Genomic DNA, 12,308 nt, shown 5'->3' on the forward strand with positions numbered 1-12,308 from the left:
TAAATGTGTTCTGCACTCAGAAGGGTTTAATCAGGTTTCATTCTGATTCCAGTTTGAATATAAATAACCCCAAAAGGCCCTCCTAATCTGCGACCCCCCTCCTCTGTCTCCCTCAAACAGATTGCAAATCAAAACGACCACCTCTGGACCCCGCTCCAATTTGTCCGTCCGCCCTGAACTTGTAAAACGGATCCTAATACGATGAGCCGGAACGCGGCGCGGCGCTCCTGACCGCCTGAAACTCAGCGGCAACAGATGGAACAATGAGCTCCTGCGTATCAGGGATCTGGCCTCCGCCGCGCAAGTAATTCAGCCAGGATCACACACAAACTTAAAACACTGTAATCCATTTTTCTGAACAAAAAACATCTGGGACCGAAAATCCACTAATCTGATATTAAATCCGCCGATTTGTTGAAAAACAGTGAGATTAGCCAGAATGTCAGGAAGAAGAAAAAAAACGGACTTAACTGCATTTGAGGAGGAGGAGGAGGAGGTTGGATTGTGTGTGTGAGGCTTTGTGTGAGTTTGAGTGTGTGTGCTGGTATTGTATAGTTAATGTTGGGTGTTTGCGCTGTCCTGGCTCATGTAAGAGGCTTGTCTAATCTCATTGGTGATACCTTCTGTCTGTCATGCACTCCTCTCTTTATTATTCCCCCACTTCATTGCTCTGGAAAAAAAAGGAAAGACTAATCCCCATCTCTCTCTCTCTCCCGTTCCCTCCCTTCTCCTCACTCCTATGTCTCTCTCTGTCTCTTTCAGTCACTAATAAACACATAACAATGAAGCCGCCCTGCAGGCAATAGCAGCACGGAGGAACAACACAAACACTAATTATAGCCTGTTACATATGTGTAATATTTGAACTATCAGTGCTGCATGAAAAATGGATTAGGAGTAAAAAAAATAGTGATTCATTTATGTCATTTTTTCTTTATGTGTGCATGTGGTTAGGAAGGATTATGGTGCTGTCATCACAGTACTGCTAGAAAAAACACTGTTCTTGTTGTTATAGAAACGCTGCAGACACTTAGTCTTAAAAACTTTGAGATTTCCACTTATGGAAATGTATCTTTCTGGTAAAAATGTTTGCAGCTTAAGAAATGGAGCTTGTACATCTACAGTTTGTTTAGAGATGGACTGGTAAGTTTTGATTGGTCAAAAAGCCTCACTCATAAGTGTTGAAGTTGTTACTGATGGAAGTAGACTCACAGCTAGATACTTTTAATGTCAGTAAACAGTTAAAAAGTAACTGTGTTCCCTATTATCCCTAAAATAAAATCTGGTACCAGTGACAATATGCCCAACCCATGTCTAATTCTACTCTTTCTGCTCTGAGCTTTACTTTATTTTACATATTTAGAATTCCTAATTCCACTTTCTGAACTATTTGAAAGAAGATTTGTTGCATTTTGTTTTTAGTTTGACCAACATAGTCAACCTATTGCTTTTGTCAGTTTAAGTTTCTTTATTTATTTTACATTGGCTGTTATTCTCCTAATTTCACTGATTGAACAAATTAAAGTTGTTTTTGCATATTTGAACAAAGCTTGTAAAGTTATTGATCAATTTAAGTGTACTTAAATTGTACTGATGCAGAGTTATAAAATAAATTTGTATATAAACACACAACAGTTTTCTGTATCAGATCGGTATCAGCCAACTAAACCCCTAAATGATGTTGGTATGGGAAGTGAAAAAAGTGGATTGGTGGTTCCCTACTTCCACTTTCAGCCCCTTACTTGCGTGTCTTTACTCTCTAGTGCTCTGCTGCTGTACAGGCTAGTAAATGTACTTACCTATTGAGCTGACTCTGGTGGACGGCGCTCCGATGCTGGAGGGCACGGCGCTGTGCTTCACGGAGCCGGCGGGACCCAGCTTGGTGGTGGCGGCAGCGGCAGCGGGAACCTGTGGGGAAGTTGGGGGGGAGTTGGGTGACTTGCTCTCGGATGCCTTAGGCTTGGCCGACAGGTTCAGTGGCTGTGCACCCTCACTGTCCTGCAAAAACCAAAACAGCACAGGTTCGCCCACCGTGACCACCGTAAGGTAATTTGGAAGCGGGGAGGCGAGGGGGATGCCCTCACATCTCCCATGACCAAGACCACGTGCCGATTTAGCCGAACCACCATGCACAGCAGTCCGAGGATGAGAAGGTGACGGGGTGCATGCCACTGCCTGTCTTCACACAACGACACACACACAGACCTTTGGGTGCAAAAAACCCCCCGCACTGACATTCACATGCAAAACAACGGGCCATCTATAACAGCGACGCATGCACACTCCACATGCAAGCTGCAGGAACATGCAGTACAGTTCTGCTTCTTGAAGAGCCTCACATCCAAACAATATGGCAAGCAACAACTAAATATACGGTGAGGAGGAACACTGTGGCGCCGTGTATAAATATACAGGACGCCTCCCGTCTTTCACAGAGAATAACGCAGCATTTAAAGGTGTGAGAGCGCAAAGATGCAGCGACGTCGCAACGCATCAAACAGCGAGCGGAGCAGAGGACAGTCTGTCACTTCAAATCGCTCCTGGTCCGTTAGAGAGCAGAGACCTCAGAGAACGTCCCAGTGTGTGGAGGAAGGCAACCGCTTATGCCTCAAACACACACACAGCCCCCCACACACACTGAAAAGAGTTATTTTACTTATTTTACTGGTGACTTGCAAAAGTTTTCACACCTGTCGAACTTTTCCACATTGTGTCGCATTACAAGCACCTCGACGGCGTACTGGGGCCATTGTAGACAGGACGGGGAAAAGGAGAACAGTTTTGAGTTCCAAAAGCTGAAAACTTTCAACTTTTGAAACTCAAAAATGTTCTTGGTTTTTCTAGAAAATTTCTGAGATAAATCCCAAAATTTCAGAGTTTTTGTATTCCATCTACAGTGACCCCAATAAGCCATCATACAGCCACAAACTGTATTATCTGATTGAACGGTTGAGTGGAAAGAAAGTCTTTCTCAAACATCTGAAAAGGGTACAGTACTACTTTAGCCATGACAGGCCAGCAAATTAACCAATCAGAGAAGCAGCCAAGAGGCCCATGGCAACCATGGAGCCACACGGGGAAGGCAGCATCATGCTGTGGAGTTATCCCTCAGCTGAAGACCTGAATGTGATGTGAAGATGGCCGTTTACAAATGCTCTCTATCAAACAGTGACACAGATGTCTGTTGTTTAATACCCCAGATTATATACAATTACAGAAAAAAGTTATTTGAAATATTGAGCAAGGGGCAATTAAGACATACAGCTGTATACACACTACACTTAACAAGGGAGGAAAAAATGAAACGTTTTCACTATATTTACAACTAACATCTTAACAGTTATACATTGCAAATGAAATTAATCAAAGTTTGTATTTTTGCGACAGAAAAATATGGAAAATTTCAAAGGACAGAAAAAGTTGAACGTTGTCTGGTGAGCTGTCATGGCAATGTAACCCCTGCTGACGACCTAATCCAATCAGGAGCAGCGTAGACGAATCACATGACGGGAAGGAAGGAATTAGATCAGAGCTGGAGCAGATGCACACACACACGCACGCACACACACCACCCAGTGTAATTAAAACTCCACAATTAAAAGCCCGATGCCAAACGAGACGGTGATGCAGGCAGGTCAGGCCAGACTGCAGTCGTGTGAAAATACAGTTCTGATTATTGAAATGTTATTTAACAGAATTGGGGATAACTTTCAGGTGTGGCTCTATTTAAAGCTTAATGGGAGATAATAGAGACATTATTTGTATTTTCTGGTCATTAGTCTAATTGCAGCTTAGGCAGTATAGAAACCAGAATATAGTGGGATTCAGAAAGAAAGAAAAAGTATTGTGTGTGTTGTATATTCACTCATTAAGGCCGACTTTTCCTGATTCCCTCTCCTTGAGTCACACTAAGCCTTATGAGCCCCTCACAACTCAATTAAGCCCTTCCAATTAAGCCCCTACGACGTGTATGTGCCATCCTCTGTGTGCGTGCGTGTGTGTGCGACGAGTCCTAACCGGATTGTCCTTCATTAGGGAGGTCTTTCTAAATAGACGGAGGACCCCCAAAGATGCCTTCAGAAAGACAATGGGCCGGAGAAGAAGAGGAGAGAGGAAAAAAAAGAGGAAAACTGAGCGGGAGCTCCTCAATCCTGACCCATATTACGGCTGGCTTTGGCTGCGAACGCGTTTGAATATTTATTACAAATAGATAATGCCTCTGCTGCTCGTACAGTGGATGGGGGAGTTTCCTCTCTGCGCCAAGCCAAATCCTGTGGTGGGAAGGTGGCCAACCTGCATTATGCCAGTGTGGAGGAATTAGTTTAGAGAGTGGAGCTGAGACGTTGGACAGACTTGTGTGTGTGTGTGAGATATTGTTCGACAAGCTCTAAAGTGTGTGTGTGTGTTTGCATGAGGACTCTAAAGGTTTTGGAATCTTGAATTAATACAATTGTTTTTGTGTCTCTCTTGGCGGAGGAAACAGTCTCCAGCTTTGAGACAGAAAACATGCAGAGTGACAGCGAGAGCCAGAGGGACACGGAGATGGAGAGGAAGCAGAAGGGGAGAGATAATGTGTGTGTGTGTGTGGGCTGCTTCTGCGGATGCCGACATGTGCGAGTGACATCAGTGTTCTGCATCTTATTGCAGGAGCTGACGGTTCAATTAAAGCGACATGTGCTGTGCCACCACCGTTTATCCCTATCTGCTCTGCATGACGGCGTGTGTGTTGGGGTGTGTGTGTGGAGGTGAGCTGTAGTGACTGTTCTATTAACTTTAATATCATTAATCCATCCATTATCTTACATGCTTATCCCTACTGGGTGCTGGTGCCTATCTCCAGTGGTCACCCTGGACAGGTCAACATATCAAACTTTAACAGGTTGAAGTCAATTTTAGGTCAGCGATGCAGAATTGCATCAGTCTCCAACATTTAAAGTGCCTTGCAGAAGTTATACATTATGAACTTTTTCACATTGTCAGGATACAACTACACGAGGCATGCTCTTTAATCTAGTAAAAACTGGCCCTCCATATTACCTACTGTGAAACATCACGCTGTGGGGAAGCTGGTCTAGGATTTGTACAACCTGCTGCAAAAGACTTGGATAGAGATTCAATTTGGACAACTAAACATACAGCCAGGGCTGCAGTAGTTTAGTTTGAATGGCCCAATTAAAGTTCAGACTTAAATTCAGTTAAGGATCTGTGGCAAAACCTGAAATCTAGCTGAGCTTAGGTTACTTTGTAATGAAGAATGGGCAAAAATGACTGATGGTCATTAATTAAAAAACTTCAAGGTGTGATTGCAGTAAAACGGCTGGTTATTGATTGAAGAGGCGCAACACAAATGCACAGATTCCCATTAAAATATTTCTGCAAAGTATTGCATACAGTCATTTAACAAATACTGGAAAAACATGTTGGCACAAATCTATGGTGGAGAAGTTCCGACTCTAGTTTGACAGATTAAAATTTTTTTTTTTTGCGTCGTTTGACTTTATCTATTAAGCAAGATAATATTGTTGAAGCTAATTTTAGTCTTATAATATGTCATAAATAAAACAGATTTAAAACAAACAATACAGATTTTTTGCCGCAACTTAGAATTACTTCCATCTATTCAGAAACATTTGAGAACTTTAATTAAATTAAATCTGGAATCAGCAGCAGTCTAGTAGCTTCCTGTTGCGCATTAAGTGGATTTTAAAATATTTCTGAACTCTGTTCCACTTTGTCTTAGAGCCCTTTAGTTGTGTTAGCAGTTTGTTTTAGATATACACGATTCCAGACTGCTGCAGATAAAACTCAGTTTGTATCAATTAACACTTTTTGAAAACACATCAAAATTTGCCTCTTTAACTGCTTTTCGTGTTGGCATTTTAAAGAATGTACCATATATTTAGTATTTTTACAGATTTCAAGATTTCCCCTAGTCTATTATAAGCCTGGCGGGGTACCAGGCTTTACTTGTGCCCCACCAGGCTTAGCATTGCTTATTTATTTAAATATTTTTTTAAATAAATAAGTATATTTTTAAATGTTTGCATTTTTTAAGAGTTTATAGTTGGTGTTTCAGATATTAATCTTCCAATCTTCCAATAACACATAATTATCAAGTGATATTTTCAAATTTCCTGTCAACTTTAAACATTTTTTAACTCAAAAACACGGCGGGCCGCTGGATGAATGACTGTTTCAACCTAGGATTTAATATTGTTTTTATTATATTTTCATTATATATTTTTCTGTTTGATAAACAAAAATTAAGATGCCTTTAATTTTAAGATATTACAGATGTTGTTTTTAACATCTTAAATCTTCTTAAACAATATTAAAACACCAGAAAATCTTCTCAATATAGTTGGATTGTATTGAAACAATAAGCTATTACCAACCATCACACTCTTGCATGTGTGTGATTGTGCTGCATGTCAGCTAAAGCGCTACATATGGCGCATCATTTTGACCTCCATTGTGTGTGTGCGTGTGTGTATGCATGCCTGCATCTCCACATCCACTCTTGCGTATAAGAAAGCTTTATGCAGTCTGCAGTGATTTAAGCACAGAGGGTGTATGTGTGTGTGTAGTGCTCCACACCTGTGTGTGTGTGTCTGTGTCTCACCCGAGGGTAAAGCACTTAAGCGGTGTGTGCCTGAGTCCAAACAGCTGTGAGCAGAGCCAGCCACTGAGTTTCTAAATGACTGGAGCCCTGACATAGAGCCCGCATGGGGAGGACACCAATGAAATATACATGTCACTTGACTGAAGACATGGTGACAAAGAGGAAAAGTTTTTGAGGAAGCATTGAGGAGGTCAGTCTAAGCCAAAAAAAAAAGGTGAATGTCTTTAAAATTGATCTAAAACGTTGGTAAATAGGCTGTCAGGGTCCAGTCTGGTCTGCTCACCAGCCAGCCATTACAACTCCCTGGTCTTCCTCCACCACAGGCCATGACTTTCACTGCCAGCCTGACTCTATATATATGGTAATAAGTGTGTGTGTGACAGCGGGGTATGGTGGTTGTGTGTGTGTGTGTGATGGAGATATAGGGAGTGCGTCGGTAGTTGAGGCTGCAGGGAACAAAGTCATAGATCAATTTGCTGAGAAAGGAAACAATGGAACATTGATCAGGAATCTGGAAACTGGAGAGGAAAAAGTAGAAAAAGACGAGCTAAACTTTCTTGTACGAACGTCCTTGTGCGTGTTTGCCTGACTGACCAGAGGTCATGCGAGCACCAGGGAGCGTGTTTGTGCGATTGTGCAGGAGGCCGACCAGATATTCATAGGATTCCACCTGGATGGACACGAGGCTTCACTCTCATCACACCGATCAGGCAGTCAGCCAAGAAAACGACACAAACTCCAACAGATCCCCCCAAATGGACCGCGATGGGACACCAGCTGGGGGGTCTGGGATGAAGTTACTCTATTTGATTTGTAGACATGAAGTGACTGAGAATCGTCGGGGAGCAAGTTTATCTGAGGAAAACTCAGAAAAAGAAGGAAGGACCTTCACTGTTTACACAAAGTCAACAGAGAATTCATTGTGACCACAAACAAAAAGTTGGTTGTTAATCTCAAAAAACGTACATTTTGAAAATTACTTTTGGTAAGACATATTTTAATCGTACATTATAGGAATGAATCCTGATTTTAGTTACTTTTAATGTTCGTTTGGGACTAGAAAGTCGTTTTTGAAGATGCTGGTAAATTATGTCAACGAGAGCAAAGGCAGTCATGTATCCAACTACAGCTTACACTTTATGTCCCAGGTTTAACACATGAAAGCATATTTCATGTGCCTTTAGGTGTTCTTTTGTACAATTACCTTTATTTAAAATTAAATTAATTAATCCATGTTGCTAGACTGCAAAAATACAAAATCTTACTAAGTATTTTTGGTCTAGTTTCTAGTGCAAATATCTTGGTACGTTTGAAATACAACTAAACTAATTTACAAGTAACTTTTCAACAACATGTAAGAGCTTATTTTAATTAAATAATCCCTTGATATTAATAAAAAAAGAACAAGTTCAACTGTCAGATTATTTTACTTATGGGAAAAATTTTGTTATAAGTGAAATCTCAGTCGAACTGGTACTTTTTCATCAATATTAAGGAATTATTAACTTAAAACAAGCTTCTATATGTTGCTGAAAAGTTACTAGTAAGTTAATTTTGTCTTATTTCAACTGTACTAAGATATTTCCACTAGACACTAAACCAAAAATACTTGGTAAGATTTTGTGTTTTTGCAGTGCTAATCTATATCATTTTCATCCATCTTCCTTTCAGCCTTAAAATTTAAAATTAGGGCCTTAAAATGCCTCAAGCTCAGCTAAAATAAGTGACCTTTAATAATGATACCAGGTCTTAAAGTTTGTCTTGACGGGACTATTTAATCTTGTATGTTCTTTCTCTTTTTTTTTCTCGCACAACTCTTCTGTCAGGCAAAAGTTTGAGTCGCACACAGAGATATCTTTATTGTGAGGCTACCGCTAACTAGCTACTAATACACCCAAGCTAATTAACTAGCTTTTTTGCATTTATTTTTGCCACTTGCTTTTATACAACGTTTATACATTTCTGTGGAGGTGCAGGTCTTAAATTCCATTCATAACGGTCTTAAAAGGTCTTAAATGTGTGTTACTTTAACTATTATCTGAAATAGAAGCGTCTTCATAGCATGGGGGGTTACTGTGTGTTCAGGCTGAGGTGCAGCGATACACTCAGCTCTGCCCTAAGTTATATAACATATAGAAATACATGACATGTAATCTTGCAGATGGGTTCTTGTTGTGTGTTGAGTACAGTAACATGCACATCCACAAGCGCAAACACAAGGCCTTTTGAGTTTAGTTTTTTTTTTTTTTACCCATCTTACCTTGTTTTTGTTTGAAGGTGGGGAGCTGCGGTTCTTGTCGCCCTGTGGATGTGAGTTGGTGGGTGGGGAGTGAGCGCCCAGGTTGGCTTGGGGCGCGAGGCTGCCACCGTGCTGCTTCGTCCCCGGGGAGACCTGCATGGCCGCCAGCTGAGCTGCGTACAACTGCTGCCAGGTCAGAGAGGGGGGCGGGTTTGAAGGAGTGGACAGTAAGAAGAAAGGAAGAGGAGCGAGGTTACGGGAGGGGGAGGAAAGAAAAGGATGACATGAATAAATGAATACTTAAGAGCACACACACACAAAAAAAGGAAGAAGGCAACTAAAAAGCTCCAGAAGAGGAGGCCATTAGTGGCCCGGCCTCTGTTTGTGTGACAGAGGGACATTTTTACTGTCACCCCCCTCAAATCCCTCCCTCAACCCATGGGAGAAGCGCTAACAGCCTCTCTGACAGGCCTAGAGATGGGCATGTCCCCTCCAGGTGCATCGTGGGAGAAAGGCAAACATTCTGGCTATCGAGGTCATGCCGGAGAGCCCGGCTCTGGCACAAGGTGGGAAAAAAAAATTATGATGATACAGAGAAAAGAGAGAAATGTGTCTCTTAGCTTAGTTACAATAAGAGCTGCAATGTAGTTCAATAAAGATAAATTAATTGAATAAACTGTTGTGGAGGAAACAAAAACGCAGCTTTCCGAGTCTTATTTTTTTGTATTTAATTAGTTTCTAATTAATTTAAGGCATTATGCTGCAGGATGCTGTGTTGGTAAATTCACTTGTTTTGTTTTTTTCCCTCGAGGCAACACACACACACACACACCCCCCACACACACTAAAATGATCACAACTTGGAAAACGCTTCAGTGTTCCTTTCTGTCTCAATCAAACCCATCCTGCAAAGCTCAGCTGCTTTCATGTGCTCTAATACAAATCTCCCAGACGCCGTGTCGTCTTGCGTTCCTCCGAATTGTTATTCCTCCCTCTGAGGAGCAACAGAATGCTTAGTTTAGAGAGAAGTCACTGATGTGTTGGTTTTTTTTTTTTGAATAGTTATAATTGTTATTTATTTCTTGTGGAATAATTTTCTGGATGAAGATCACCGTTTTTCTTTTTCTGAGTTTAACTTCCGTCCTTCTGTTGGCGCTTGGCTGCCGGCCACCGGCGTCAAACAAAGGCTGGTTTATGCAAATGGACAAGGAAGAGATGCTGTCACCGCTATTTTCTTCTCTTCATCATGCTTTTCTGTCTGCTTGTACCTCTTTCTGTATCGCTGCTGACAGCCATGTTATCTCCTGCTCTCCTCTGCTATCTCAAATAAAGAGATTAATCTCTGGAAAGAAACAAAGGCATACTTTCAGGGAGGAATCTACGTCCATCACAAGTGGCTGCAATAATAAATACTCCAGTAGTACAACAGAAACACGTTTTCTTTTACAATTGCCTCCCTTTTCTATTCCTCTTGCTGAATTTCTACTTTAGTTTATTTTTTTTTTAAAGAAAGGATACCAGTCATTCCAGCGAAATCAATTATTTACTGAAGGAAGAATCACATCTCTGGTTAGCCCTGACGAATACCTTGAAACTTTGCACTTGAAAACTACTGAATTGTGAAACTGAGTTTATGCCAAAAGAAAAAAGTTTCTTCACATTTGTGTGTGTACTTTTTAAAGGATTTAGATGTTTTTTTTAAAAAGAATTTCCTGAAAAGTTTACAACATATATCTCAACATCATCTGTTTTTGCTGTAACGTATCACTAGGGGTGTCCTGATGCAACTTTTTCACTTTCGATACGATACACATATCGCATATTTGAGAATTGTCTGATACCGATAGTGACCCGCTACGATATCTGCGCGAGTCACAGATACTTTTAGAACTTATTTTGTTCTGTGCAAGGTTAGAAAAGGCTTGATAGAGTGACAAACAGTGATCAACTATAGGTATGATAACAACTGACCCATTTATTATTAACCAGTGGCTCTACTTGTTAATAATAAATAAATATTTGAAATTTAGGATTAATTCTTGTAATTTATTCAGTCTGAGGAGGTTTTCACACCTGATAGTCCAGCAGACTCAGTTTGATGCAGGTCCAAAGTTGCAACATTTGTTCCAGCTGGAGTGGTTCACCTTCCCACTGCCAAATGAACCAAACTAATTTAAAAACCTGATCAACCAGTTGCCTGTGGTGGTGCTGCACCAAGAACTACCGAAGGAAACTACATGAAAACATCCGAAGAAGACATGAGCGCAACTTTCTTCTTCACCAAATGTAAACAAAAATGAGGTAGGTCAAGCCGTTAATGCTAGACTCATGCATTTGTTTGGTTGTATTTACCCAGAATGCCCTGCGCTATGGTCCACTTCTGACTTTTGGAGCGGTCAAACTGCATTCAAACTGCACCACATGCATTCAAACTGCACCAGAGTTTACTTTAACTGAGCCGAGTCATAGGTTTTTAGGCAGACCAGAGTTTGCTCTTTTGGTCCGCATCCGCAACAGAGTTCAGTTGTGCATTCACACCTCCCCAAATGAACCAGAGCTTGATTAAAGCAGACCCAACAGGACTGGTTGGAATGCACACTTAAATTACTCCACGTGTTTATTTCTCGGTGTCTTTACCAAGGTAGCATGTACATTATAAGGTGCGGTGTTTTGTAAGCCAGCAGATCCGTCATGAATCACTGGATGTGGAGGCCAGCTAGCTGAGATCTGATCAGCTACTTGCTCCCTCATTTCTCTTCAATTAGCTGCACTGTAGCTCCTGGAAAAGAGGTGGAGGAGAGGTGGTGGGTGGGAGGGTGGAGGTGCAACCAAGCATGAACTCCCCTCACCACTAGCCAAACTCCTCCAGCCTGTGCAACACAGGCGGGTGTGTATGAATTTGTGCATCTTGGTGTGTGTGTGTGTGTGTGTTTTCTGCCATATTCGGACCAGTGGTTCAAAGGCCTCTTTATTTGTGGACTGAATCGAGTTCCATTACAAGGCCAGGCCCGCGTCACTCAAAGGCTGCTCAATGGGCCGGCGAGAAATGACACACACACCCGTTTGACTGCACACATGTACACACACATGGTGCAGAGGGCAGCGGCACTGCGGAGCGTGCCCAGAGCGTCGCCACGACGACATGCATGTCAACAAACAGGAAGTGACAGCGCAAAGCCCCCTGGGGTGACTGGAGGAGTGAACACACACACACACAGACACACAAACAAAGAGTGAGAGGGGGAGAAAATTCAATCGAGGTTGCTGGATGAGACCAAGAAATTTAAAATGTCACTCTCTGGCCAGGCATACTGCTGCGCTTTCTGTGTGTGTGGGCGTGTGTGTCCATTAAGACCTGCTTCTCGCTCCTTCTGTCCTTAATCCCCTAATGTGAGTCCAGCAACATCTGCATATGTTTGTGTAAGCTCGTGGTAACATGTTTAGTGG

At 41.7% G+C, this 12,308-nt stretch overlaps 1 protein-coding gene and 1 long non-coding RNA gene across 11 annotated transcripts in view; one reads left to right on the plus strand and one right to left on the minus strand.

Moving 5' to 3' along the window:
• The window catches only part of LOC114146581 (uncharacterized), a 49,215-nt gene extending 47,602 nt beyond the window's left edge, over positions 1 to 1,613 (plus strand). For 2 of the 3 annotated variants that reach the window (XR_003595917.1, XR_003595919.1), the window contains one exon: positions 121 to 1,612. This is a non-coding gene — a long non-coding RNA (uncharacterized LOC114146581). Of the gene's footprint in view, positions 1 to 120 lie in introns of all 3 variants that reach the window. The other variant, XR_003595918.1, reaches the window with a different exon arrangement.
• sox5 (SRY-box transcription factor 5) overlaps positions 1 to 12,308 on the minus strand; it is a 109,654-nt gene that overhangs the window by 14,233 nt on the left and 83,113 nt on the right. For 5 of the 8 annotated variants that reach the window (XM_028020793.1, XM_028020792.1, XM_028020790.1 and 2 more), the window contains 2 exons: positions 8,883 to 9,047; positions 1,800 to 1,998 (listed from right to left, as the gene is read on the minus strand). In XM_028020793.1, coding sequence (XP_027876594.1) covers positions 1,800 to 1,998; positions 8,883 to 9,047 — 364 coding nt within the window. The remainder of the gene's footprint in view (positions 1 to 1,799; positions 1,999 to 8,882; positions 9,048 to 12,308) is intronic. The other 3 variants (XM_028020795.1, XM_028020794.1, XM_028020791.1) reach the window with 2 other exon arrangements.

Source organism: Xiphophorus couchianus, chromosome 6 (genome assembly GCF_001444195.1).
Source record: "Xiphophorus couchianus chromosome 6, X_couchianus-1.0, whole genome shotgun sequence".
Classification (NCBI taxonomy): domain Eukaryota; kingdom Metazoa; phylum Chordata; class Actinopteri; order Cyprinodontiformes; family Poeciliidae; genus Xiphophorus; species Xiphophorus couchianus.